This window comes from Haliaeetus albicilla, chromosome W (assembly GCF_947461875.1).
Source record: "Haliaeetus albicilla chromosome W, bHalAlb1.1, whole genome shotgun sequence".
NCBI lineage: Eukaryota > Metazoa > Chordata > Aves > Accipitriformes > Accipitridae > Haliaeetus > Haliaeetus albicilla.
Window position 1 is genome coordinate 13,878,807 of NC_091515.1, and position 26,520 is coordinate 13,905,326.

The 26,520-nt window shown below is 54.8% G+C and overlaps 3 protein-coding genes and 1 long non-coding RNA gene across 5 annotated transcripts; 1 reads left to right on the forward strand and 3 right to left on the reverse strand.

Moving 5' to 3' along the window:
• Window positions 1-445: 445 nt before the first annotated feature.
• LOC138683314 (tubulin-folding cofactor B-like) lies at window positions 446-4,253 on the reverse strand. The gene is made up of 8 exons (XM_069774958.1): window positions 4,126-4,253; window positions 3,576-3,719; window positions 3,271-3,364; window positions 2,724-2,891; window positions 2,572-2,644; window positions 1,873-1,948; window positions 1,116-1,217; window positions 446-673 (listed from the first exon to the last, which is right to left on the reverse strand). The coding sequence occupies exons 2-8, from the start codon at window positions 3,702-3,704 to the stop codon at window positions 617-619; spliced, it is 699 nt and encodes a 232-aa protein (XP_069631059.1). The 5' UTR covers window positions 3,705-3,719; window positions 4,126-4,253; the 3' UTR covers window positions 446-616.
• Window positions 4,254-4,351: 98 nt separating this feature from the next.
• On the forward strand, window positions 4,352-8,330 carry LOC138683629 (DNA-directed RNA polymerase II subunit RPB9-like). Its single transcript, XM_069775623.1, has 7 exons — window positions 4,352-4,396; window positions 4,531-4,685; window positions 5,976-6,030; window positions 6,273-6,346; window positions 7,258-7,332; window positions 8,014-8,062; window positions 8,140-8,330. Exons 1-7 carry the CDS (start codon window positions 4,352-4,354, stop codon window positions 8,200-8,202), a joined length of 516 nt encoding a protein of 171 aa, XP_069631724.1. The 3' UTR covers window positions 8,203-8,330.
• Window positions 8,331-10,300: 1,970 nt separating this feature from the next.
• Window positions 10,301-11,586, reverse strand: LOC138683271 (uncharacterized). Of its 2 annotated transcripts, XR_011322877.1 has the most exons (3): window positions 11,300-11,586; window positions 11,082-11,167; window positions 10,301-10,839 (listed from the first exon to the last, which is right to left on the reverse strand). It is a non-coding gene; the product is annotated as an uncharacterized lncRNA (long non-coding RNA). The 2 variants fall into 2 exon arrangements; XR_011322876.1 differs by having other exon boundaries at window positions 11,082-11,586.
• Window positions 11,587-13,557: 1,971 nt separating this feature from the next.
• LOC138683630 (WD repeat-containing protein 62-like) lies at window positions 13,558-26,344 on the reverse strand. The gene is given in 17 exon segments (XM_069775624.1): window positions 13,558-13,867; window positions 14,123-14,186; window positions 14,409-14,520; window positions 15,469-15,544; window positions 15,666-15,787; window positions 15,880-15,947; window positions 16,288-16,413; window positions 16,855-16,922; window positions 23,263-23,313; window positions 23,510-23,685; window positions 24,153-24,290; window positions 24,384-24,558; window positions 24,948-25,108; window positions 25,189-25,371; window positions 25,803-25,937; window positions 26,102-26,272; window positions 26,333-26,344. Coding segments are annotated over 17 exon segments (2,133 nt in total). The 3' UTR covers window positions 13,558-13,572.
• Between the last annotated feature and the right edge of the window lie 176 nt (window positions 26,345-26,520).

Here is a 26,520-nt window from a genome sequence, read left to right on the forward strand (position 1 = left end):
ACCCCCCCACGCTGGGGGTGAGTGAATAAATATAAAGCAGCCAAAACTGGGGGTTTTTGCACATAAACAGCACCTGGGGGGGTCTTTAATTGTATTTTAATCCAACCCCCCGGGTGTTTTTGATCCCCCTGGGGGGGGGTTAATCTTCCCAGGGGCAGTTTTAATCCTTCTGGGGGGGGTTAATCCCCCGGGGGGGGCTTTTAATCCTCCTGGGTGGGGTGTTAATCCTCCCGAGGGGGGATTTAATAAATTAATCCTCCTGGGGAGAGAGGCTTAATCCTCCCAAGGGGCTTTTAATCCTCCTGGGGTGGGGTTTAATCTTCCCTGGGGTAGGTTTAACCCCCCTGCGTTGGGTTTAACCCCCCCCCAAGGCAGTTTCCAATCCCCCAGGGGGTATTTTCCCACCCCATCACTGAGGGGGATCCCTGTTATCATCTCTCTCTCTCCCCCCCCCCACCCCGGGGTCACTTTTTGGGGGGCTCCTCGGGGATGATCTCCACCTCTAAATGCCCGATGTAGAGGGCACAGAGCCAGAGCAGGGCCAGCAGCATGGCAGCGGCATTGGTGGCAGTGGTGGGCACCAGCAGCATCATGGGCCACCGCAGCAGCACCAGGTTCACCAGGTAGGAGCCCACCCCGTAGGAAATACACAGGCCCCCCAAGATGAAAAAGCCTAAAAAAAAAAAAAAAAGCCCAAAAAAGAGCTGGGTTAGAATATTTGAGGGGTTCCTTCCCCTCCCAGAGTGGGGAGGGGTTTTATTATAATGACAAATGGGTAAAACGCAGCAAAATTTGGCAAAATGGAGGGACGCAGACCCTAAAATGGAGGAAATGGCCTCAAAATGGGCACCCGGGGGGGTGACTGGGGTTTGGGGGATTTTGGTTGGGTTGGGGGGGGGGTGTCGGTCTGGGGGTGGGGGGGGGAGTTGTCAGGATGGGCATCCCCAAGAGGAAATGGGTGTCCCCTGGGTGGGTGGGTGGGTGTCCTGGGGGTGGTGTCCCTGGGGGTGGGTGGGCATCCTCGGGGTGGGTGTCCCCACGGGGGTAGATAGGTGTCCCTAGGGCGAGTGTCCCATGGGTGGGTGGAGGTGTCCCCAGATGGGTGCCCCCCATACCATTCCCACCGTAGGCAGCATCATGGCCGGTGTCGCTCTGGACACAGGAGATGATGCCGATGCCGGTGGCCAGGAGCCCATTACAGAACCAGGAGAGGAGACCTGGGGGGGGGGGGGAGGGTCAGCGGGGCACGGTGAAGGGATGCCCCCTGGGCCCACCTGCCACGCCCTCAACCCCCTTCACCCCCTCGAGCCCCGCCCCTAGCTGCCTCTCGCCTCGGCTCCGCCCCCTGGCGCATTCCCGCCGGCCCCGCCCCCGTCCCTTACCGCCCTCTAGCGCCTTCCGCAGCAGCCGAGCGTCCGCCCGTTCCAGGTTGGAGGCGGCGGGGCCCGGCCCAGGCTGTATCGAGGCCGCCCCGCCACCCCCCACAGCCTCCGGAGCGCCAAGGCCGCCACCGCCCGCCCCACCAGCCCATGGCAGCCCCGCCACGTCCCTCCCCTTTCCACCCCAGCGCCGCCGCCGAACGGCCGTTGGTCGCCCTTGCCGCCGCTCACTGCGGGTTACCGCGCCTATTGGCGGAGACGCGCGTTCGTCGACGCAGCCCCACCCTGCGCGGGAAATGATACGCGGCGATAGACCGGTGCGCTACGTCCCGCCCTCTCTCGAGCGGAAGAAACGTTCCTATTGGCTACGCGCGGGGTATGTCGGGAAGAGCCAGGCCCCTTCTCTCACGCTCGACCCCGAAAACCCCCAAATTCACCCCAAAACCCTTCCCCCCCCCCCCCGCACAAAAATGACCAAAACACCGTCTTCCACCTTAAAACGCCAGTTTATGAGGCGGGGCCGCCCCGCCGGTGGGGAGGAGGGAGGAGGGGCAGCGCTGGCGGCGGCTCTGGGAGAGAAAAAATGGCGGTTCGTTACCGGGGGGGGTCGGTACCGGGGCTGGGTGTGTTATTGTAAGGTCGCCCCCCCACCCCCGACCCCACTTACCCACCCATTGGCCACTCCTTCCGGCACCGCCTCCTCCTCAACTCGCCCGTCCATTGGCTGCAGCACACCGCACACCACGCCCTCTCCCCACCTTCTAGCGGGGAGGGCGTGGCTGGCGCAAGGAGCCCCGTCCCCCGCCAGAAGGGGGACGGGGGGAGGGGGAAGCCGACGCGGGGGGGAATTTTGGGGTGAAACCAGCACTGGGATGCGCTTAGGGGGGAAGGGGACAGAGCAGGGGGGGCACCCCAAAACAAGGGAAAAACACAGCGATTTGAGGCTGTGGTTTCCCCCGGCGGCCCCCCCCCCCCCCGCTGTGTCTCCTCACAGCTCATCCTCGAGGCTGTCCTCCTCCTCGGGGAAGTCCCCGGGGGTGACGCTCTGGGGTTTGACAAAGGCGCTGTATTTGGGCTGGCACTCGAAATAACGGTGACTGCCCACACTGCGGGGAGGGGGGCAAACACCAAAGCTTTGGGGGACCCCCTCCTAGAAGAAGGGGACACCTCAGGGACATTTTGGGGACCTTACCTGCCGTCATGCTTGCCTAGCGGCTCATCATAGCAGACACCCACCCAGTAGCCCAGCTTGAAGTGGGTTTGGCCTGCGGGGAGAAGCGGGGGTCAGTCTTTTGGAGGGGGGGGGGATTGGGGACAACACTGGGGACATTTGGGGACACATACCCACAAACATGATGGTGGCAAGTTTGGAGGGTTGTCCCAGTAGCCGGACTTGGCAACGGGCACCGAGGGGGAGGGCGGCCGCCAGCGTTGCTTCCTGGGCCCAGCGCCGTGTCCCCTCAGTGTCGTAATGTCCCCAACGCTGCTGGTGCGGGAAGGGCCGAAGGGACTCTGCGGGGACACGGGGGACATCAGCGCAGGTACAGTACCACAGGGGTGGGGGATGGCAAATGGCAACCCCCCCCTCCCACCCCAGTGAGTAGCAGAGGTGACTGACAGAGGTTGGTGACAGGATGGGATGTCTTGGGTGGGGGGGTGACATGGCAGGGGTGGTGGCAGTGTCACCACGGGGGACAGGGGATTGTCACCTCATCTGGGGGGACAGTGACACAGTGGGGACAGGGAGAGTGTCACTGGGGGGGATGGGACAGTGACACAGCAGGCATGGAATGAGTGCCACCACGGGGGACATGGAATGGGGACATCCCCTTGAGGCTGGGGACATCCCCGGGGAGGGGGGAGGTGGCCCGCCAGGGGACACTGGTGTCACCTGGCCGCTTTTTGTAGTCGCTCTCGGCGATCTCGTACTTCACCTGCAAGACATCCTCATACTCCCCCATGTGTGCCCCGCTCTGGTCGATCACCTGCAGCACCTCGTTACTGTAAAGGGGGGGGGGTCCACCCCCACCCCGGGGAGTTATTCTGGGGTCTCCCCCGAGGTGGGGGGGAACTCATTTTGGGGTGAAAAAGTGGGACTTTGGGGTGAGAAGTAGGGAAACGGGGTGCAATGGGGCAGTTTCAGGGGTAATTTTGGGATGAGAACTAGGGAAAATGGGGGGGGGGACGGACACCCACGTGCACGCGGCAGCCATCGGCCACGGGGTAGGAGCCCAGCAGGGCCTCGTCACAGTCCAGGCGTCCCAGCAGCTCCTCCTCAGCACCGTACAGCTCCAGGTCCATGCAGGAGGCTGGGCTGCCCACCATCAGCTCCAGTTTGCACTGGGAAAGGAAAGGGGGGGGGGGGGGGGGAGTTTGGAGAAGGGGGGGGGGTTGGTGGTGGGATCCTGGTCCTGATCTTTGGGGGGGGGGGGGGGGGGGGGGGAGTCCCCAGCCTGGTCCTGGCCTCCCCCACCCTGGGTCGGGCACGGTGGGGGTTGGCCCCGGTGAGGGGGGGATTTCCGGTGAGGACGGGGGGGGGGGCTGTCTGTCCCGGAGAGGAAGAGGAGGAAGAGGTCCCGGACCCGGTGAGGAAGAGGAGATCCCGGTGGGGCGTGGTTCCCTGTCAGAAGGGGGGACCGGACGCAGCCCCCATAAGAAGAAGAAGGAGGAGGAGGAGGGTCCCCCAGGGCCCGGTCCGCGAGGGGGGGAATGTCCCGCCCAGCGGGGCATTCCCTGGTACCGGTACCTTGAACTCGGCGATGGTGAGGCCGGTACTGTAACGCTTGTGAGCGCAGAACGTGTTCAGGCTGCTGCTCGCCGCCGGAGCCGGTCCCGAGCCACGGCCCCGACCCAGCCCCAACCGCCTGCCGCCGCCGCTTCTGGAACCTTCGGCCCGCCCCGTACGTTCGCCCCGCCCCCGCCACCCAACCAATGGGAGCCGAAGGACCGCCCCGCGCGCTGACGGCTAGCCAATGGGGAGGGAGCTGCCTCGCCCGCCCGCCACTGTCTCGCCAAGAGTAGACGCGTTCTGGTGGAAGGCGGGAGGGGGTGGGGAAGGGCGCGCGGGGCGGGGCGGCAGAGCCGCGCACGGGGTGTGGGTGTGCAACACACGGGGTTCGGGTGTGCAACGCACGCGGGTGCCGCCCTGCAGCGCGCGGGGGCGGGGTCCGGCCCCGCGCATGCGCCGCCCGCGCTCCCCGCCGCCGTCTGTCCCTGCGCGGCCGCCGTGCGCACGCGCCGGGCCGCGATAGAGGCGGACCTGGCCTACGAGCCGGGTTTCGTGGGGATCCGCTTCTGCCAGGAGTGGTGAGGGGACATCGGGACCCCCCCCCCATGCCCCCTCGGACACCCCAGGCCCCCCCCCGAGCTCCTCAGACGCTCCCGATAACCCCTGGGCCGCCCCAGACCCCCCTCGTGGGCCTCCCTAGTTCCCTCCCTGGGCCCCCCAGCCATCCCCTCTGGGCCTCCCCGACACCCCCGGGCCCCCCAATACCTCCCGGGGCTCCTTCACCCCCCCCAGGGCTCCCCGATACCCCCCCGTGACCCCCAGACCCCTCCTCAAGGCTCCCTGACACCCTCCAGGCTCCTTGGATACCCCCCACCACTACTTGGTTTTTCCTGACACCCCTTGGATCCCCCAGTTCCTGAACCCCCCTCGCCCCCCATGTTACTGATTTGTTATTGATTTGTTATTGGTTAGAATTAATCATATTCAATTTTAATAGGAATATAGAATTATAAGAAATATTTTAGCAAAAATTATATATCTATTGCATTTTACACATTTAACCAACAACCAACAGCTGCTGTGAAATCCTCTGTATAGCCCTGTACCAGGGCCGGAGGAATTGGTTAAAATCATGTAGTAGGAACATTCAGAACTTAGATAACAAGCTTAAGATTTAAGATAATTTGGATATAGTGTTTATTTGTAGGAGTATATTATAACCTAGAAGAATGCATAAGATGTCAGAATTTCAAATTAATGGGAACTGAGAAGAGTCAAATGAAGCAACTTGTAGTTATCTGCCAAGAAACAGTTACCTGCCAAGGGCCAAACTGCACAGAATCACCTAAAGAAGGTCAAGAAGCGGACAAGTGAGGAAGACTATGAAAGACCACCAGAGGACTCTAGAAGACCACCAGAGACCTTCAATGTGCCTGTGTAAAGGACATTTACATATGCTAATAACTTCCCAGAAATCTAATGAATATGCATAACATTTCCCAGAAATCTAATGAATATGTATGAATAAGTTCAATATAAGGTGTATGATTTTGGTGTTCAGGTGACTCCCCTTGTCTCACAGGGGTGCGTGGTTCGTGAGAGGACTCACCCGCGCACCTGGCCGTCAATAAAGAAGTGTCTGCTTATCTACACTAAATTGGTGTTGCTAAGTTCTTTATTCCAAGTTTTTTGGCAACACCCAGAGCCCTTTGATACCCCCCCAACCCCTCCCCAGGCCCCCCAAATACCCCCCCGGGGTCCCCCATGCTCCCCCTCCCCAGGAGATGTGGCCCCAGGACCAGGCTGGCCCCCCCCCAGACCCCACAGTAACACACACCCCTCCATCTGCCCTCCCCCCCCCCCCCCAGCAACAACATGCTGTACCCCAAGGAGGATAAGGAGAACCAGATCCTGCTCTATACCGTGAGTCTGTCCATCTATGTTGTCATGTGTCCCCCACCACTGGGACCAGTCCCAGCGTACTGGGCTGTGTGCCCCTCAGCCCCCATGTGGCACTGGGACCAGTCCCACTATGATAGCAGGCTGTGCCCACCCCCACAGCCCCCACTGGGGCACTGGGACCAGTCCCAGCACCTCATGGGGCTGTGCCCCGCCCCTCCCAGTTTGGCACTGGGACCAGTCCATAACCCCCTCTCTTCCCCCAGTGCTGCAACTGCAACTACCAGCAAGAGGCCGACAACAGCTGCATCTATGTCAACAAGATCACCCACAAAGCGGAGTGAGTTTGTTAGCAGTCCCGGCTGCCTGGGTCCCCTCTGGACACCTGGGTCCCAGTCCCAGTGTTTCCCACCCCAGGGAGGTGCCGCGATTGAGAGACAGGACACAGCTTGATGCAAGCAGAGAGTCGTTTTATTGTATATAACACTCGTTTATATAGAAAATTAGAAGACCCATTTTTTAAACTGATTGGTTATTATGCTCCAAAGTTCTTACCAGTGCGCGCTAATTGGTAGCTACTTAAACTTTAGCAATTGGACTGTCAGCAACTAAGCTATTTTTGCAAAAGACTCTAAGTTCCAGCCCTTTATCGAGCATGACTCACGGGTCAGTAATTCCCCAACACATTGGCGCCTCTCTATTTCCCTTATCAGGCCTCCCAAGGTTTATAGCCTACAAGTTCCAGCACATCCCCTTCTAACAACGGAGTAGTGCCCGCCGTGCTGTCTGATTCCTTCAAATCTCTCCCCACAGGGAGGGGTGTTAGTAGAGACTAATTTAATAAGGGAAAAACAATTAAAAAGAACTGGTGGGGTAATTAGTAAGAAGGTAATTAGCAAAATAGGAATTAGGTAACTAATATGAGAATAATTAGGGGGAAGTAATGAGTGATTAATAAGGGGAGTCATTAAAGGAAGATGAGTGGAGGGTGATTTATGGGGACAATTAATAATGGAGAACAGTTGCTGGGTAATTAATAACTAGGAAAAGGATAATTGGGATAGTCAATAAGAGTGATTGAGGGGCAACTAGTGGGTAATTAAAAAAGGGAGATAATAAGGGAGGATAACTCAATGGTAATTTAATGTAGGAGCAATTAATAGGGGTAATTAATGAGGGGGATGCCAGGGTTATTAATAGCCTAGGGGTAATTAAGGAGGCTAATTAACACCCTGGGGCATCTCCTCGCAGCGAGCTCACACGGATCATTGCTGATGTCTCCCAGGACCCCATGCTGCCCCGCACCGAGGACCACCTCTGCCAGAAGTGAGCTGGGCTGTGGGGGTGTAGGGACCCCCTGGGGACCCCTCACGCTGTGGGGACACAGGCCCCCCCCACGGCCATGCTGCCCTAATGTTCCCCCTGGGGTGTCCCGTATCCTCCCCAGCTCTGGTGTGTCCCCCCCGGGCTCTCAGGTCCTTTGTTCCCGCCCTGGGGTTCCAGTGTCCTCGTGGGGCTCCAATGTCCCCCCACGGGACTCCCTTGTCACTGCCTGTCGTGGTTTCAGCCCAGCCGGTAACAAAGGACCACGCAGCCGCTCGCTCACTCCTCCCGCCCCCCTCCGGTGGGATAGGGGGGAAGACGGAGGAGAGAAAAGAAAAAAAAAAACCTGGAACCTCGAGGGTTGAGATAAGGGCAGTAAATGGGCCAACACAAAAAAATTACAACAACAACGGTACTAATGAAAGAGTATACAAAAAGAGTGATGCACAGTGCAACTGCTCACCACCCGGAACCCGACACTCCGCCACTTCCCCCACCGAAAGTCGAGAGGTTCCCCTGGCCCGCTCCCCATTTATATACTGAGCATGATGTCACACGTTATGGAATAGCTCCTTGGCTAGTTCAGGTCAGCTGCCCCGGCTGTGCCCCCCACCTCCCAGGTTCCTGTAAAAATTAACTCTATCCCAGCTGAACCCAGGACACTGCCGTCCCCCTCTCCCCCAGGTGTGGGCACAAGGAGGCCGTCTTCTTCCAGTCGCACAGTACCAGAGCCGCCCCCCCCCCCCCCCCAAGCTGTCACTGTTCCCCCCTGCCCCGCCGTGACCACCCCCTCCTCCCAACCTCCCCCAGGACGCCATGAGGCTCTACTACGTCTGCACCGCCCCGTACTGCGGCCACTGCTGGACCGAGTGACAGCGCCTGGAGATGCTCTCAGCCCCCAAAATCGCCCCAGATGGTGGTCATCACCCCAAAACCTCCCTTGTGCCCCCTAACCCTGGCTCTGTCCCCCCCGGTGGTAATAATGGTTATTTTTGGCAGTGGGATGTGTCAGTGGCTCTGTGTGGGGTGAAGGAAGGGCTGCTCTCTGGGGTTTGGGGGGGCTGTGGGGCAGGGGAGCAGCGCTGCATGGGGGACTTTGGGGTGTGCGTGGCTGCAGGGAGTGGGGGTGTTATAAGCGCTCGTGACAAATTGGAGGAGCCAATTTGTATTGAATAAAAAAAATCGAATTTATTAGCAAGCGATAAGAGAGCAAAACAGCGCTGGGCGGCCGGGGAGGCAATGCTCCGCCACAGGCCTGCAACTTTACGTTACCGTTACATTCCTTATATACATTTCATGTACCCCCTTTCTTGTAAGTCTCCGCCTTGTCCTGCTTCTTCTTTCCTCACTTGTGCAGGTCTGTTACTATGTAGATTCGGTAAATTTTCTCAAGGATGAGTATCCTTTGATGTAGAATGTCTTTTGATGTGGAGAAATACAGTCTTTGTTAATTGCAGCTGTTGTCCTTCCTCTCCTTATCTAGTAAGTTATAGCCATTGCTTTTCTCCCGTGACCCGTGACCTTCACGCATCACTTAAGCAAGTTTTTGTTAATTACACAAGGCATATGTTAACTCTCAATATGTCTCTTCCCCCTTCTCGATTTCATGAACAAAGTTAACCCGTTCATTACAGGGGGGGGCAGGGTCTGTTTCCCTGTGGGGATGTCACAGCTGCAGGGCCCAAATCGTCCATAGTGGCCCCAAATGACATGTGATGGGCCCCAAATCGCATCCCTAGTACCCCAAAATGTCCCCATGGGCCCTGAATTGCAGCCATGGAGCCCCAAATTGCATCCCTGGTACCCAAAAATGCCCCTATGGGCCCCAAATTGTCCCCAGTGGGCCCCAAATTGCATCCCTGGTACCCAAAAATGCCCCTATGGGCCCCAAATTGTCCCCAGTGGGCCCCAAATTGCATCCCTGGTACCCCAGTTTGCCCCCCAGTGCCCCACATCACCCCATAGCAGCCTCAGATGCCCTCACCAGGCTCTAATTTGCCCCACTGGACCCCAGTTTGCATCCCCAGTTGCCCATGATGGGCCCTATATTGTAGTCCTGGTGCCCCAAATTGCCCTCTAGGTACCCCAAATTACCCCCCATGCCCCCAAATTGCCCCTCCCATGTCTCAAATCATCAAGCCCTGACTTGCCCAAAATCTCCTTCACCTGTACCCCAAAATGCCCGATTGGGCACTGAATCGCCCCCCCCCCCGAGTACCTTGAACCACCCTCCAGCCACCCCCCATCTCACTGAACCCCAAATTGTCACCTGGTGCAACAGGGGCTGCCAGGGGCACACAGGCATCCTGCAGCCTCATGAAAACCTTGTGGGTCCTGGCGAGGTGTGGTGGGTTGACCCTGGTTGGATGCCAGGTGCCCATCAAAGCCGCTCTATCACTCCCCCTCCTCAGCTGGACGGGGGGGAGAAAATATAACAAAAGGCTCATGGGTCAAGATAAGGACAGTTTAATAAAGTGATAGCAAAGGTCGCGTGCGTGAAAGCAAAGAAAAACAAATTATGTTATTCTCTACTTCCCATCAGCAGGCGATGTCTAGCCGCTTCCCGGGAAGCAGGGCTTCAGTACGTGTAGTGGTTGCTCCAGAAGACAAAAATGCCCCCCCCTTCCGTCTCCCTTTACTTAGCTTTTATATCTGAGCTGACGTCATATGGTATGGAATATCTGTTTGGTTAGTTTAGGTCAGCTGTCCTGGTTATGTCCCCTCCCAAGATCTTGCCCTGCCCCAGCCTGCCATTGGGGGGGGGCAAAAATGTTGGAGAGACAGCCTTGATGCTGTGCCAGCACTGCTCAGCTGTAGCCAAAACACTGGTGTGCTATCAACACCTTTCTAGCTACTGATGCAGAGCACAGAGCTATGAGGGCTGCTATGGGGAGTATTAACTCCATCTCAGCCAGACCCAATACATGAGGTCATCAGGGGCTGAATCCACCAACCCCAAAACCCCTTGCTTTGGTTCAAAAACATTTATTTTTTTTAAACAACTTTTAACATCAGCAGCGATGGCCGCTTCTGCCCCTCTGCCAGTGGCATGGAACGGGATCAGGGCTGGGAGGGGATGTGGCTGCCGGGGCGCTTGCCAGGTGTTTGTGGGGCTCGGAGAGGGACAAGATGGAAACCAGAAAAAAAATATACATCTGAGAACCCTGAAAGTGGTTAAAGCTTAGAGAGTTGCCTAAAAAAAACCCCAGAAATTTAAGCAGGAAGGTGGGTTGACACCCCAATACCTCAGTTTAAAGCATTTCAGGGTTGCTGCTCTCCAGCCTCTTCCGGATCATCTCCGTGAGGGAGTCAGAGTAGGCATGGAGCAGTGGCAGGGTTTCGGGGTCCAGTGGCGGTGCCAGTGCTGGACCATCGGTGCCGATGGTGGCGTCAATGTGGCGGGTCACGGCGTGGGAGCACAACTCGGCTTTCATCCAGCCGAAAAGGCCGGCCAAGCGCGGTCCTCGCCTGGAGGAGGTCCTCCTTGGTGGCCTCAGCACAGAGGGTCACCTACAGGAGAGGGGTCCCGTTGTCACTCTGATTCTTTGCTGGCTGGTTAAAACGCTCCCCCCGCACCTCGGCTCTGAAATGAGCCGCCAGTGGCGGGTTTTGGGGGGTCCAACTCCACAGGCGTGGCCAAAATACATCAGCCATTGGTCATCTGAGGGAGGAGAAGCAAACGACACCCACCCCCCCCAAAACACTGTGAATTGGGGCGGGGGTCTCCCCCCCCCCTTTTGGGAGGCACCAACCTGGTTGTAGAGCCCCAGCGTCTCCTGGAAGCGGGTGCGCAGCAGCCACAGGGCTGTGGCAAAGGTCTCAACCCACAAGTGGGATCCTGTGGGCACCACGGCTGCCATGAGCCTTGTGCCCCCCCTGCTTCGGGAGGGGACAACAAAAACCCACCTCATCCCCATCCAGGAGGCAGTTTTGGGGTGAAGGAAGCCCCTCTTTGTCTTCAAACACACACCTGTGGGTTTTCCGGCATTGGAGTCTGTTTCCTCTCCCTTTTCCCAAGGTTTTTCATCCAGCAGTTTCTAAAAAGTTGACGGAAGCGCCACTGAGCCCAGCCCGAGGAAGGAAAATGCCTTTTTTTGGGTGTTTCTCCCAAAGATTTCCCCCTCCCTTAGGCAAAAAACGGACTCGCCTCTGATTGTTGGAGCTCCTGGGATGTTTCCGGCTGGTCCCTGAGCAGCTCCTGGGCACGGGCAGGGCTCTGCGGCCGGGGCCGTGCCTGCAGGGGGAAGGTGGCTGCCAGCCTGCGGGACAAGAGAAGGAGTTGGGAGCAGGAAACCGCTTCCCTGCCAGATGGACGGACAGACGCGGCACCCAATGCCCACCTGCTCTTTGGCAGTGCAAGAGGAACCGGGCTGAAATGCTCAAGCGCGGGTTCAAGAACAAGTTTTTTCCTCATCCTCAGGTTTGGGAGGTTTCAAATCCTTTAAGAAGCCATCAAACTTCTCTGTGGCCATGGGGTGGGAAGCGTTAGCTCGGCCATCACAGTGATCCGCCCGGATCGGCCATGCCAAACGTGCTGGCACTGTCTGCCTGCAGTTTCTCCTGTTACCTTCGGCATCCACCAGCATCTCGAAAGTGCTGCTTGAGGTATTTCTCCTGCTCGGGGGTCTGGGGCAGGGAGCTGCTCTGCGGTGGGTTCTCCTCTGGCTCCTCCACCTCCCCAGCAGAGCCTGCCGAGTCCTCGTCTGCTGTAACGGAGCCGGAAAGGAAAGCCACCATGACAGACGTTAGCACCAGGTGGTTTTTATTCTGAGCTAAAGCCACCCCCTCAAGCTTTTTGCTCGGTCATGAGGGTTTAGCGCTGGCAAAGCCGGTGCTTGTGGCGCATTCCCGGAGCCCTGGCCACGTTCCCGGTGTTACCTTCTGGCTGGTAGCAAGGCGCCAGCATTCCCAGGCAGACCGAAACGCAGGATGAGGTGTCCTTCTGGCTGACCCCGGGCTCCTCTGGGTATGTGGAGTGCAGCAGCAGCTCCATCACACGTTGATTGGTGACGGCAGAGCACCAGATGCCACCACTGGGTCTGCTCTTGCCATCGCTCCAAGCTGGGACACGTATGCCCGCGTTCGGGTGCTCGGCTGGGATGAAGTTAAGTTGTGCCCAAAAAGTTTCCCTCCTCTGACCCCGACAGGGCTTTAGGGGCCAGATGGGAGGTTTGGCGTGAGCAGGGGAGCCCCACCCTGCCAGGCTGGTGCCTTCCAGCATTGCCAAAATGTTCTGAAATTTGGCTTGAAGGGAAAAGCCACGACGGGGATGAGGGCACGATGGGGACGAAGGTGCGATGGAGCTCAGCGTGAGCCAGGACTTGGCGTGGTGACGTTAAGCAAAGCCTGAACTAGCAGGGAGAGGTTGGCTTAACACCGATAGTGAAACGCGGTGCTTGCTTCCCTGCCCAGCTACCGTTGGCTTCAGCCAGCACCAACCTGCTCACCTCTGGCACGCGTGGCTCCTCCAGGCTGGTCCCGGTTGTATCCGGTGATTCCAGTCCCCTGTTGGTTTCCTCATCTGGGAAGAGCTCAGAGAGCTGGAAGTCCTCAGTGAGGTCACTGGGAGAGCTCTCTGCCTGCCGGAGACAGGGAGCTGATGTCCGTAGCTGGATTTTTCCCAGAAAGATGGGCACTGACAGGCAGGGGGTCTCCAGGAATGGTTAAAACCAGGGTCCAGTGAGGCCTGATGGAGGGTACAGGATCTGGCCCTGCGACTGACCTCTGAAATCAGCTGCTCCAGGCTGCCGGGCTCGAGCTCTGCGTCACCCTTGAGGTGGGGTTTGATAGGGGTGAAGTCAGGGAGATCAATCTCCAGCAAGGTCTTGATGGGACCCCTCTTGGCATGCACTGCTCATCACCCCTGTGGCCGGTAGCTGCCCCGGGGGCTGGCGGCCGCCCCGTCCCCATCCTCCACCTCTCCCAGCTGGAAAAGGGGGGAGAGAAGAGAAGGGATCTTTATCTGGCCCCATTAAAGTAAATGAAATTAAATTCAATCTCTAAGCACGGCTGTGTGACTTACCAGCCTCTTTGCCCACATGGGCAGCCTGCTGTTGGTTAGGATGCATGCCGGAGCTGGAGGGGGAGAGCGGGGTTAGGAGCTGCGCTGTGTGCCACAGCCCTCAGAGGAAAGACAGGCAGAAAACGGGGTGCAGCCACAGAGGGACCCCGACCCACAACGCATGCAGCTCCGAGTCCTCCTTGGAGGGGGTCCACGGGAACGAGGCCTTGTCTCGCTCCTCCTCAGGCTCTTCGTCGGAAGCTCCTCCGGCACCAGTGGCTGCCGTCCCACCGGGGATTGTGATGTAGGTCTCCCGTCTGGAGGAGGGGAGAACGGTGGGGGCCCCCGAGCTCCCTCCCACCCCAAAAGCCAAAAACAGGGGGGAGGGATGTGGGGGCAAGGGGCTTTTCCCTGCTACCTGAGCTGCGCCAGGGGACTGGCTCCTTCGCCTGCTTTGGCTGTGGCAGATTGAGCTCCAGCAAGTGCTGCTTCATGCTGCTGATGATTTCCAGGCCCAGGTGCCAAATAAAGATGCAGCTGGGGGTAGAAAGGTGGGTGGGGGGGTCAGGTCACCCCCAGATTTTGGATATGGGGGGGTGGCGGCTTTACATTAAGTCCCTCCATTAATTTAATCCACCTGAGCCCTCCAGCAGTGCTGCCGTTTGCGTGTACATGCCACCCAGCTGATTCTTTTCCCATTGTGTCTTGTCTTGCATGGCGTCTAGGGTGAGGCGTGTGGGGTTTTACGGCAAAGCATAAATCGGACACTTTCTTACATCCATTGGCCCCTACCTGTCTCCTGAGACAGTGATGAGGTGCCCGCAGTCATAGGTGAACCGCATCCCTGTGACTATTTCTGTGCCAAAAAGAAGGAAACGCAGGGGGAGGTGCTTGTCAGGACTGCAATCCCCATGCTCGTTTAGGAGATTGAAGCGACACAGTGGGGACATTATTGGGGGGTTTCACGGCCAAATGGGGGACAGGCAGGGGTAGGCAGAGCGCTGGGGACTTCCCAGCAGTTCTCCTCTGCATCTCCCCTTTCCATGGGCACCTCCCAGATTTCCGAGAGGAACCAAACCTGAATGGCCGAACATTTTTGCCACGCATTCCCCGGAGTGGAAGTCGATGAGGGCGATGCTCTTGTCAGAGCAGCTCGTCGCCAGGAAGGTGCTGGAGGGATCCAGCTGTACCTGGGGGAGAGGAGTGGTGGGTCGGGCTTGGCCATGGGTGGGAAGGCAAGTGGAGCCAGGCAGCTTTGTAGGAGCACAGAAGGGTTTGGGTTGAAGGGACCTTCAAAGACCATCCAGTCCAACCCCCTGCCATGGACAGGGATATCTCCCACTAGATCAGGTTGCTCTGAGCCCTGTCTAACCTGACCTCGAGCACTTCCCACAATGGGGCATCCACAGCTGCTCTGGGCAACCTGCTCTGGTGTCTCACCACCCTTATTGGAAAGAATTTCTTCCTCGTGTCCAACCTAACCCTCCCCTCTGTCAGTTTAAAGCTGTCGCCCCTTGTCCTGTCACTGCAGACCCTGGTAAAAGTCTCTCTCCATCTTTCTTACAAGCCCCTTTAAGTATTGAATGGCCGCAGTAAGGTCTTCTTTTCTCCAGGCTGAACAGCCCCAAGTCTCTCAGCCTTTCTCCGCAGCAGAGCTGCTGCAGCCCTCACACCATCCCCATGGCCTCCTCTGGACCCACTTGAGCAGGTCCACGTCTGTCTTGTGCTGGGGACCCCAGAGTCCCCTCCCTCGACCTGCAGCCCAGAAGACACTTGGCTTTCTGGGCTGTGAGCGCACATTGCCAGCTCATGTCCCATTTGTCACCCACCAGCGTCCCCAAGTCCTTCTCCGCAGGGCTGCTCTCTATCCATCCATCCATCCCCCAGCCTGTGCTGGGACAGGGGATTGCCCCCACCCAGCTGCGGGACCCTGCGCTTGGCCTTCTTGAATGTTGGCCAACTCCTCCAGCTCCCTCTGGACAGCAGCTCTTCCCTCAAGGGTACCAATGGCTCAGCCCCAAGCCCTTCAACACCTCCAACAATCCTGCCCCGCCGCAGCCCCCCCCCCCCAACCCTGCACCGAGGGAGCTGCTGCAGATGCTCTGACAGCTGACGTCTGGTGGAAATTGCCCTCTTACCTTCAACAAGGAGCCATTGTCGCCTTGCGAGCCCTTGTAGCAGCACTTCAGCTTCCCGCTGGCCGTGCTGTACACCCTGCGAGAGGAATGGGAGGTGGTCAAGCCGGCGATGAGACCCACGGGGACACTGGAGCTGGGAAGAGAAAGGTGACCCCAACATGGGTTTAGCCTGAGCCGGCACAGAAAAGTGCCTTTACCTGACGTTTCTGTCCTGGCAGGCAACAGCGACATATTTCTGCATGATGTCAATGTCCATGTCGTACAGGGTGGTTTTCTCGGAGATGTGATGCATCCTAACGAAATTGAAGCCATCCAGGAGCTGGAGGGAGACAGGGAGAGCCGTGTTGCCTTCTCGCCCATTCAATTTTCGTGGAGAAATAGCAGATCCCTGCGGAGACGCCGCTAACCCACCTTTTGAGCATTGTGGAAATAAATGCTTTTATTGGCGCCACAGCTTATTAGCTGAATGTCCCCGTTGCCTGAGCGAAGAGAGCACGGGGAAAGGTGATCAGAGATTGCATCCGTTCCAAATTCACCACCGAGTGAATCTGAAAAGTGATTCTTTATGAATGAATCCATAAGAAACCAATTCTTTTAAGAACTAGATGCAATCCAAGGGTGGGATCCCCCCCACTATGGATCCCCTCCAATGGATGGCTTGGAGCTCTTCGTCTGGAGATGCCTGTTTTCTACAGAGGAGCCCCCTCTAATACAGACATTGAAGTACGTAAATCCAGAGAGAAAAACGCCATCCTCAAGGCAGAACAAGGTGAAGGGCAGCCTGATGGGGGGGAATTTGGATGAAATTCAGCCACCTACCAGCAAATTTGACCGACGTTATTGCGGAGGAGTGATCATCCAGGGTTTGCTCCAGCTTGTAGTTCTTGTCTACATTCAAGATGTGGATCAGCCTGTCTCTGCTTGCCAAAGCCAGCAGCGCTGCTCCTGGAGCCGTCAGAAAAGAGGGTGTTAAAATAGCACTATGCTAAAGGCTTTTGTCAAGAAAATGGTGTATTTGCTGTCGTTCCCTGCAAAGATTTTGATGTAAACTGGGTTTAAGTTGGGTGTTAAAGGGAGAGCAAATGGAGGTGGTTGCACAGGTCCTTCCCGCTGCCTGGAGGGGACGGTTACACCCCCAGCACAGGCTAAACTGGGTTTTAATCTGCATAGCCCTGGGGCTTGTTTCCAGCTCCCATGGCTTCTCAGAGGAGAGACCCTTCCCTGCAAAGCTCGTTTTTCAGGATGCCTTGGCTCGTTTGGTGAAGGAGAAGCTTTCCCACCGGGAAGAGCTTGTCACCAGGAAGCTGAGCCCCAAGGCTCACCAGCGATGCCCGAGGACTTATCTGGTGGTGGCTTTCGGGCATCACTGTCAGGATGAAGCCTTACCGGTCTCCGGCTTTGAATACTCCAGGCAGAGAACTTCCGAATCGTGAGTGTCGGGGGATGCAACGAGTCTACGGAATTCCTGACAGTTCGAGAACAGCGCGACCTTGAGCAGCTTGTAGTATATCCTTGAAGAGTCTGGAAAGATCCGAGAAGACCAGTACAAAAACAAGATAGTGATAAGAAGAACCGTCCTAACGAACTCACCAATCATGAATTGTTAGTTACTAACCAAACCAATCATATACTAACACATACTCTAAAGAAGTGTATAAAAAGGTGTGTTAGAACAATAAAGTAGCCATTTTGCATGATCTATTACTTGTCGTGTCCATCTCTACTGCGACAAATGGTGACCCCGATGCGTCTGAGTGAACAGATCATTTAAAGGCGATAAATCCAGCACTAGCAAGAAGTGTACCGGTGGCGACGAGAGCTGCGAAAGAGTATACCGGCAGCGAGACAAGCTGCGGAGATGGAGCCCGGTGAAGCTGAGAGCAGTGGAATCTGCCTGGTCTGGACCTGAGCCTTGACACCTAAAAAGGTGAGCCACCGGGGACAAAACTGTTAGAATGGGGCAGCAATTAACAAAAGAAAAGGAGACGATTTTGTCTACCTGGAAAGCCCTATTAAAAAGAAAAGGGGTTAAAACCCCAGAACAAAGCCTGAAAAGGATTTTAATATGGTGTAAGATGCAAGGCTTTCGAGCCACAACAGTTACTGCATTCAGTGTGGGTGCATGGCAAGCAGTGGGATGGAAAATGTTTGGTGAGATCTCTAAAGGACAGAAAGAGCTGTGTAAGTTGGCGATCGTATGGCGTCTATTACGCGAGACCCTGAAGGAATGGAAAGCAGAATGTGATGCGAAAGATCAGCAAAAGAAAGATGAGGACTCAGAAAATATTAGCAATGAAAAAGTTTCTGCTCAAGTAACAGCTCCAGCCAATGCTGCAATCTCAGCAGTTGCGGGCAGAAAACCCCTCATGGGCAAAATCAGATCATGCCCTTATTCGCCTCCTCCTCCTACGCCATTAATTACTTTACCGGGCGATGAGGGGCCCTCCTCACCTACTGGTGCGGCAGCGGAAGGGGTGACTCCATCAGCCCCCCCTGAGGAGAAAAATGTGGCGATTAACACCGAGCCGGAAAGTGTGGGCCGTACTGAAATTGAGGGCCAAAAGGACAGTGAGAGTCAAACTGAATGTGAGGGCCGAACGGAAAGTGAGAGCCAAACTGAATGTGAGGGCCGAACGGAAAGTGAGAGCCAAAATGAAACTGAGGCAGAAAAATCTCTAATTGACGCTATGCGATCTCTGCAGCTCGCAGATAAAACCATACCGAAAGAACCCCTGCCATGGACTCTCCCTCCATCCACAATAACTGTAGTCCCAAGATCCCCTGATCAATTTTGGGAGGGAGTTAGAAGATATGCTGCCGACTCTGGCAACTGGGATCTAGTAGAACGCCTCAGCCCGTGCTCTCTAACACCAGCATTTCTAAAGCCTCTAGATAAAGCAGCAGAGGCTCCTGCTACATTTCCTGTTTTCAAAGCTGCTGCAGGCACAAACCGGCACGATGAGCACAATCCAATCGGCTGGAGAGTAGTGCAGGATTTGCAGAATAAAGTACAAAAATTTGGAATCAATTCTCCTGAGGTGATGCAACTTATTCGTATAATCAGCACAGATCTGCTGTGTCCATATGACATTATGCATCTGGCACAAGTGCTGTTTCAGCCCGTACAATTGCAAGTATTTCAATCTACTTGGAGGCAGATGGCACGCACAGCAGCACAGCATAATTTACGACTGCTACAGGGTGACCCGAGATTAGGCCTTGGAGAGGATGCTTTGCTTGGTGAAGGGCCTTTTAGTAACCCTCAGCTGCAGGCTACATGGCCTCCGATTGTTCTTGAACAGGCACAAAATATAGGCCTTATGGCATTAAAGCGAACCATGGACATGGCAGCTCCGAAGCAAAAATATGCCACTATCCGCCAAGGCCCCAGAGAACCCTTTTTACAGTTTGTAGAAAAAATATCTGCCGCCCTGGAAAAACAGGTAGAGGATGAGGTCTTAAGGCAAATGCTATGCAAACAGTTGGCAAGAGATAACGCTAATGAGGACTGTCAAAAGATCATACAGGCTTTACCAGGAGATCCTTCTGTCCCCGACATGGTAGCTGCATGTTCTAAAGTTGGGACACTGGAACACACGGTGACCACCATAGCCAATGCTATGAGAAATTCTGGAAAGTGCTGTGGGTGTGGCAGTGAAGGGCACATCAATGTAACTTCTCCACACAAAACATCATCAGGTAAACAACCGGTGCACCACTCACCAGAGATTATTTGCAAGAAATGCGGAAAATTAGGACATTTTGCAAAACAATGTCGTTCCAAATTTCATGCTAATGGGCAGCCGCTACAGGGAAACAACAAAACGAGTGCGAGAGTGCGCACGAGGACAACAAATCCCCTCCCGACAGCCGGCCAACTCCCCTCTGTGAACAATTGTCAGCCGCAACAGCTGGCTCAGCAGGGCTGGATGTATCCACCGCCGACACAGTAACTCTAGTCCCGAACGACATCGTTAAGGTCCCTTTTAATGCAAGGGGTCCTATTGGACGCGGACTGAGTGCATTGCTATTGGGAAGATCAAGTAGCACGTTAAATGGAATAATTGTACGTGTGGCAGTTATTGATGCTGATTTTACAGGTCAAATTTGCGCGATGGTTTCGACCCCCTACCCACCAGTAACAATCCCTAAAGGTACTCGTATTGCTCAACTTGTTCCTTTTTCGAGTTCTATTTCAAAAGCAGAACAGCGACTGCGATGCGATGGAGGCTTCAGCTCTACGGGACCCCCTCAGTTCTGCTGGTCTCAGACTGTCTCATCATCCCGACCACATATGACGTGCACGCTGTCGAATCACAGAAGATCTCCGATTACAGTAAGGCTTGCAGGGCTCCTGGACACCGGAGCCGATGTGACTATTATTGCCGATTATCTGTGGCCGTCCACCTGGCCCACAGAGGAGGCTGGTATGGGAGTAGTGGGGCTGGGAGGCTCTGCGCAAGCAAAGACGGCAGACACACCAGTTCTGATTACCAATCCTGAGGGCCAACAAGCAGTTATTAAACCATATGTGATGGCAGCTCCCCTCAATTTATGGGGGAGGGATTGCTTGTCGCAATGGGGGGTGAGAATTACCACGGATTTTTAACAAGGGCCACTGTGCTGCAGGGTGTTAGACAACCCACGCTTGTTTTAACTTGGTTAACAAATAACCCTGTGGGGGTGGATCAGTGGCCCCTACCAATTGAAAAATTAAAGGCCCTGCAAGAATTGGTAGCAGAACAACTAGCTGCCAGACACATTGAACCATCTCACAGTCCGTGGAATACTCCAGTGTTTGTGATAAAAAAGAAATCAGGAAAATGGCGATTTTTGCATGACCTGCGGCAAGTCAATGCTGTCATGGCCACGATGGGGGCTCTGCAACCAGGCATGCCTTCACCTGCCATGATCCCTCAAGATTGGGAAATCATTGTCATGGACCTTAAGGATTGTTTTTTTACAATTCCATTAGCTCCCCAAGATAAAGAAAAATTTGCATTTTCTGTGCCTTCTATCAATCATGCAGAACCAGCAAAAAGATATCACTGGAGAGTTCTGCCGCAGGGCATGAAAAATTCACCAACCATTTGTCAATGGTTTGTTGCACAAGCTCTGTCACCTGTAAGGGAAAATTTCCCTACTAGTTATTGTTATCACTATATGGATGACATTCTGTTAGCATCAGACAACAAGGAGCAGTTGAATGACATGAAAAATTTGGCCACGAATTTGCTACAACAATATGGGTTAGTTATTGCCCCTGAAAAAGTGCAAAAAATAGCACCCTGGAAATATTTGGGAATGACAATTACAAGCAAGCAGGTTGTGCACCAACCTGTGAAACTTAACCTTGCGGTTAAGACACTCAATGTACAGAAATTAATGGGATCCTTGAACTGGATCAGGCCCTATCTTGGACTGACCAATTCGCAGTTACAACCTTTACTGGACTTATTAAAACATTCCAATGATCCAACAGAACCCAGAATATTAAATAAGGAAGCGTTAAATGCAATTCACATGGTGGAACAATGTATATACAAGAAATTTGTTTCTCGAATTGATCTGTCTCAATTGGTACAATTCTTTGTACTAATTGACAAAACTGTGCCATTTGGTGCCTTGGTGCAGTGGAATTCTGAGTGGGATGACCCATTACATATTTTAGAATGGATGTTTTTGTCATTCTGGCCACGAAAAACTGCTTCTGGCTTGTTTGAACTTATTGCTGATGTAATCATAAAAACCAGAAAACGATGTGTAGAACTAATAGGACGTGATCCAGCTACGATTGTTTTACCTGTTCAAAATTGGTATTTTGAATGGTGTCTGGAAAACAATTACGAGCTGCAAGCGGCCATGGCGGGTTTTCAACAGCAGATCTCGTATCATCTACCGTCACACCCGCTACTGAAATTTGCTCAAGAAATACCATTTGGTCAGAAATATTTAAGCCAGCCAGAACCTGTGAAAGGCCCCACTGTCTTTACAGATGGTTCTGGAAAAAACAGGTAAAGCAGCAGTAGTATGGTATGAAAACAACAACTGGAACAGCAAAGTAGTATATCAAAATGGTTCTCCACAAGTAGTAGAGCTGCGTGCACATGGCACGTTGAAGTGGCTGCTTCAAAAAACAAAAAGGGGGAATGATTGGGGAGCCACCACAGGCATGTTTAGATAAAGCAGTTTATGTTCTTAACTCTCTCCGTTATGGGGATAATTCTTCCCTACCTCCTCTTTCTCAACACTTCTCTCTTTTCAACACAGAATTTACAAAAGGGTATCAAAGTACATGTTAAAGATTTAGTTAACTGGTCAGTGGAATGGACCATGTGAGCTATTAACCTGGGGGCGAGGTTATGCTTGTGTTTCCACAGATGCAGGCCCACAATGGACTCCCGCTTGATTTGTGCGACCGTCATCATCTGGAACATCCCAGAGGGTGCGGCAATATAAATAACACCTCAACCAAAAACTAAGTGTAGGTCACCTTGGCCAATATAACAGGTCAAGATTTTCTGTGCATTGCAACCGCATCACAAAGCCCATGAACCAATAGACAGGATGGCTATGACTCGTGCAGCGCGCCTGGCCAGCGAGCGCATGTGTCATAGGTTGCAACTGAGGCGGATTTTGGCACCCGCTGGCCACGTGTGCTGAAATCCGTTCCTCTGCAAATGTATAAATACCGGGATTTTCCGAAGAGCATCGGGCTGGTGTACGGCAAGGCCATCGTTGCCTCCGTGGGGACGCCCACGCAAAGCTGGCACCTACCGATTGCTGGGCTGAGTTCGCGGAGCAAGACAGCACAAGAATATACAGATGGTTCATCTACCTCACAGTCCTCGGATGGACGTACTCATGGATACCACCGCAAACCAAAGAACAAGAAATCCCTTTTTCATAGGTTTAATAGGGGGTCCCACTGACATCAACAAAGTTTAAGAACTTATTGATGGAGACCCCTGTGCAGCAGGTCATGGACTCAATGGATGGGAATGCCTGGTTTCCACAGATCGGGCATTCACCCTCATTGCCACCCCAGGAATCACAAACTCTGGGGTCCCTGAATACAGACTGGTGTAGTATTATCTGATTTACTGCTAGACTTTGATAGTGTCAGACATGCTACGCTACAAAATAGAGCTGTAATTGATTTCTTGCTTTTAGCACAAGGACATGGTTGTGATGAGTTTGAAGGGATGTGTTGTATGAATTTATCCGATCACTCAGAATCCATTTTCAGTAGTATTCAACAATTAAAGAAGGGAGTCAAGAAGCTGACAGAAAGTGATGAATTAGATTGGCTGATGAAGATGTTCGAGGGTTGGGGATTGTCTGGATGGTTGATATCTCTGCTCAAGACTGTGGGGGTAGTGATCTTGGTTGTGATAACTATGCTCCTGATGTTGCCCTGTCTTTTCAGCCTTCTGCAAAGGGCCCTGCAGAGGGCAGCCGGGACAATATTTTTAGCACAAATACAAAAAGGGGGAATTGTCGGGGGATGCAACGAGTCTACGGAATTCCTGACAGTTCGAGAACAGCGCGACCTTGAGCAGCTTGTAGTATATCCTTGAAGAGTCTGGAAAGATCCGAGAAGACCAGTACAAAAACAAGATAGTGATAAGAAGAACCGTCCTAACGAACTCACCAATCATGAATTGTTAGTTACTAACCAAACCAATCATATACTAACACATACTCTAAAGAAGGGTATAAAAAGGTGTGTTAGAACAATAAAGTAGCCATTTTGCATGATCTATTACTTGTCGTGTCCGTCTCTACTGCGACACGTGAGCTTCCACTTTAGCCACCTGCTGCATGAACTGCAGCTCGTGTATCCTGCGAGGGAAGCGCACTGTCAGCTCTGCTCACAAAAAACAGGGAAGCCATGCAGGAACACCGTTGGCACATGGTGAGGGGGCTCAGAGATGCTCACAGCAAAAGGTGAACGGCTAAAACACATGGCGGGAGCCCGCCCCAGTACCCAACCGCCACCGTCCTTCTTCGGCTTTTGGCTGAGCGTGGTGCCACTTGCCTGAGGGTTCCTCCTCTGTCCCCCAATGCCAAATGCTCCCCATTGGAGCTGACCTGCATCACCCGCACCCCGGACTTGAGATTGAGGTGATCCACATTCTCCCTTCGGTTGGGCACGCTGGAGGAGTCCTGGAGGTGCTGCGTGTTGTTGTCTGTGTAGATGACGTTCAGCAGGGTCTTGGTGCGGGAGGAGAGGGGACAGTCAGGCCCCCGGCAGAGTGCAGGCAGCTCTTTGGGGATGAGAGGAGCCCACCCACGTCACCCAACTGCTTCCAACATCCCCACTTCATTTTTCCCAGCTTCCTGCTCAGAAAACACCAGGATTTGAGCAGCATAACTGTGTCCTTTGGTCGTTCAGACAGAAATAGCGAGTGCAGGAGAATGGAAAGCCATTTTCAGGCTCACTAAAATCACCAAAACCCACTAAAATATGTCGCTCCTCTCCCGCTCAGGCAGCAGCTCTGTACCCAGAGCAGCAAGAAGCTGATGGGAACCACCCCGAAACCTCCAGCGACCTCATTTTCTAGAGGCACATCCCACAAGATGAGAGCATGAGGAGCTGGTTGAGCTCCCACAGCTGCTGACATGGTTTTCGGGGGGCTGCCTTGAGCAGGGAGGTGGGACACAGCCCCCCCACATTGTACCGTGCTGTAGGCGCTGCCCTGGATGGGGCGCACAGAGCCGCTTTCCAAGGTCCAGGTGCAGGTGGTGTTGTCCAAGGAGCACGTCAGGAAGGAGCCAGGAGGCAGACAGGATCTCCGCTCCTCAAATTCGGGGTACACCTGCACCCAGAGAGTTACACGTCGAGGCAGTGGGGAAGGAAAGCGGGGCTGTGGGTGCCCCAAATCACCCCCATGGGACCCAGTCACCCTCACCTTGATGGTCCAGATGAAGGAGCTGTGGAAAAGTTCTGACCACACCTTCCTGATGTTCTGCAGGTCCCCGACGTCCCAGACGTAGACACTGTGGTCCTTGTAGATGCAGGACAGCCAGCAGTTGCAGGCGTCGTAGGCCAAGGCAATGGTGTCGGGGTAGACCAGGTCCGGCCGCCTTCAGGGAGAGGGAGATGGGGTCAGGTTGCATCCCGAGGGTGCAGTGTTTGGGGGGGGCAACCCCTCCAGAGCCCACCAAGCTCTCTGCCAGAGGCAGATTTGATTTGCAAATGAAATGGCGTCTGTATCCCGACATGCAGCATGAAGCTCTGGGACCCCCCACCCCCTGTAAGCCTGACACCACCCTCCCGTCCTCGCCATCCTTCGCCACGTGTAAAATCGGGCGCTGCTTCGAATCTCAGCTCAGACCTCCATCGAGATGAGCTCGCAGGCTGAGCAATGAGAGCCGTGGGGTCCGAAACCCCACGGTTCGGTGATGGAAGCCGCGCCGGATGGTTCAAAAGGGCGGACAGAGGGGTCCCTGCCATCCCCTTGACCGTGCAGTACATCAGTGGGGGGGCCTGGGTGACATCCACACCCAGGGGATGAGGTTTGGGGAGATCACTCAGGTAGCACATGTCACGAGCCTGGAAAATCCTCACGGTGCCATCAGCACAGCCGCAAAATATCAGCTCCTCGCTGAGGCAGAAGCAGTTTGCCAGCGGCACCTGTGGCCGGAGCGGGTAAGGTCCCTGCCGGTGGGCTTCAGCCTGGGGGGGGGTCCAGGGGATATCCCCCGTCTGCCCACCTTCAGATCGATCCGTTTCTCCAGCACCTGTTTCTCATTGAACTGGCAGAGCAGCCCCAAGGAGGAGATGCAGAAGGTGCTGCCCGACATCTGCCCTCAGCCGCAGGCCATGGCGCAGAAGATGTTGTCGTGAAGCTCTCCCAGCAGCCCCAAGCGTCCCACCAGCGGCACCGTCTCATTGATCTGCAAAGCAGGGTATCACCACCGACCCAACATTAACAAACATTAACAAAGGAAACGGCTCCAAGCCCTCTGGAGCAGGCACGGCCCTGGATGTCGGCAGTGTTCCCGTGCCCACACGCATTCCCCAGCAGAGCTGCCATGCAACCACGGGCTCTCACCAGCCAGAGCATCCCCAGCTCTGGGTTGAGCCAAAGCACCCGCGGCTTTGAGGTCCGGCACCGGGCGGATGGAGCAAAGCAACGTCCAGGTATGACACAGCATGAATTTTGGGGGGAAAACCTGGCATTTCTTTGGTTCTTTCTACAGAAACCACCCACTCCCACATCACATCAGCTTTGGTGATGAGGATTTAAGCAGCATCCAGCCCTAGTCCAGCTTCTATCAGCCGCCCGCGGCCTGTGGGATGGCATCAGCAAAGGGCACCCCCTCACCTTCAGCTCCCTCGACGAGTCCAGGAACCAGAACTTGACGTGGCGGTGCCCCACGGTGACGAAGTAGCTGTCCTCGGAGAAGGACATGGCCGTCACTTTGCAGGATACCTTGTTTGATGCAACCAGGGAATCTTTCTGCTCAGAAAGAAAGACGCAGTGGGGTCGTGCACAGTAAGCATTACCCCCGCAAAAGTCCGGAGCCACGAGCGATTGGGAGAAAAGATGGAAAAGGTCTGTTTTCCCTGCGATTTGGGGAATTTCAAGCTGCTTTAAGCCAGCTTGGTTTGGCTGGAGCTCACCTTCCAGTCCCAAACGTTGACCACCATGTCGTGGGGGTACCCTACCGACACCAGGTACTTGGCGCTGGGGGAGAAGGCGACGCAAGCCACGCCATGCTTGTGACCGTGCAACGCTGAGACCTGTGCCCATTCCTCCACGTCCCACACGCGGATGGCCGGTCGGTGCCCATTCTGCGTGGGGAAAACAGCAGCGTGGTGGTGGCTTTCCCCTTCTCACCAGTTCCCCATGGCCAGCCGGTGCATCCTCCAACCCTAAAGGGTGTTGTCGTGGTTTAACCCCAGCCAGCAACTAAGCACCACACAGCCGCTCACTCACTCCCCCCACACCCAGTGGGATGGGGGAGAAAATCAGGAAAAGAAGTAAAACTCGTGGGTTGAGATAAGAACGGTTTAATAGAGCAGAAAAGAAGAAACTAATA

Coding starts and splice junctions, on each gene's coding strand:
- LOC138683314 (XM_069774958.1), bottom strand. CDS start 3,704: ATGGTGGGCAGCCCAGCCTCCTGCATGGACCTGGAGCTGTACGGTGCT. Junction 3,365..3,575: donor CCGATGGCTGCCGCGTGCAC/GTGGGTGTCCGT, acceptor GAGGTGCTGCAG/GTGATCGACCAGAGCGGGGC. Junction 2,645..2,723: donor TGCCACCATCATGTTTGTGG/GTATGTGTCCCC, acceptor TTCTCCCCGCAG/GCCAAACCCACTTCAAGCTG.
- LOC138683629 (XM_069775623.1), top strand. CDS start 4,352: ATGGGGAGGGAGCTGCCTCGCCCGCCCGCCACTGTCTCGCCAAGA. Junction 7,333..8,013: donor GAGGACCACCTCTGCCAGAA/GTGAGCTGGGCT, acceptor CCTCTCCCCCAG/GTGTGGGCACAAGGAGGCCG. Junction 8,063..8,139: donor AGTCGCACAGTACCAGAGCC/GCCCCCCCCCCC, acceptor AACCTCCCCCAG/GACGCCATGAGGCTCTACTA.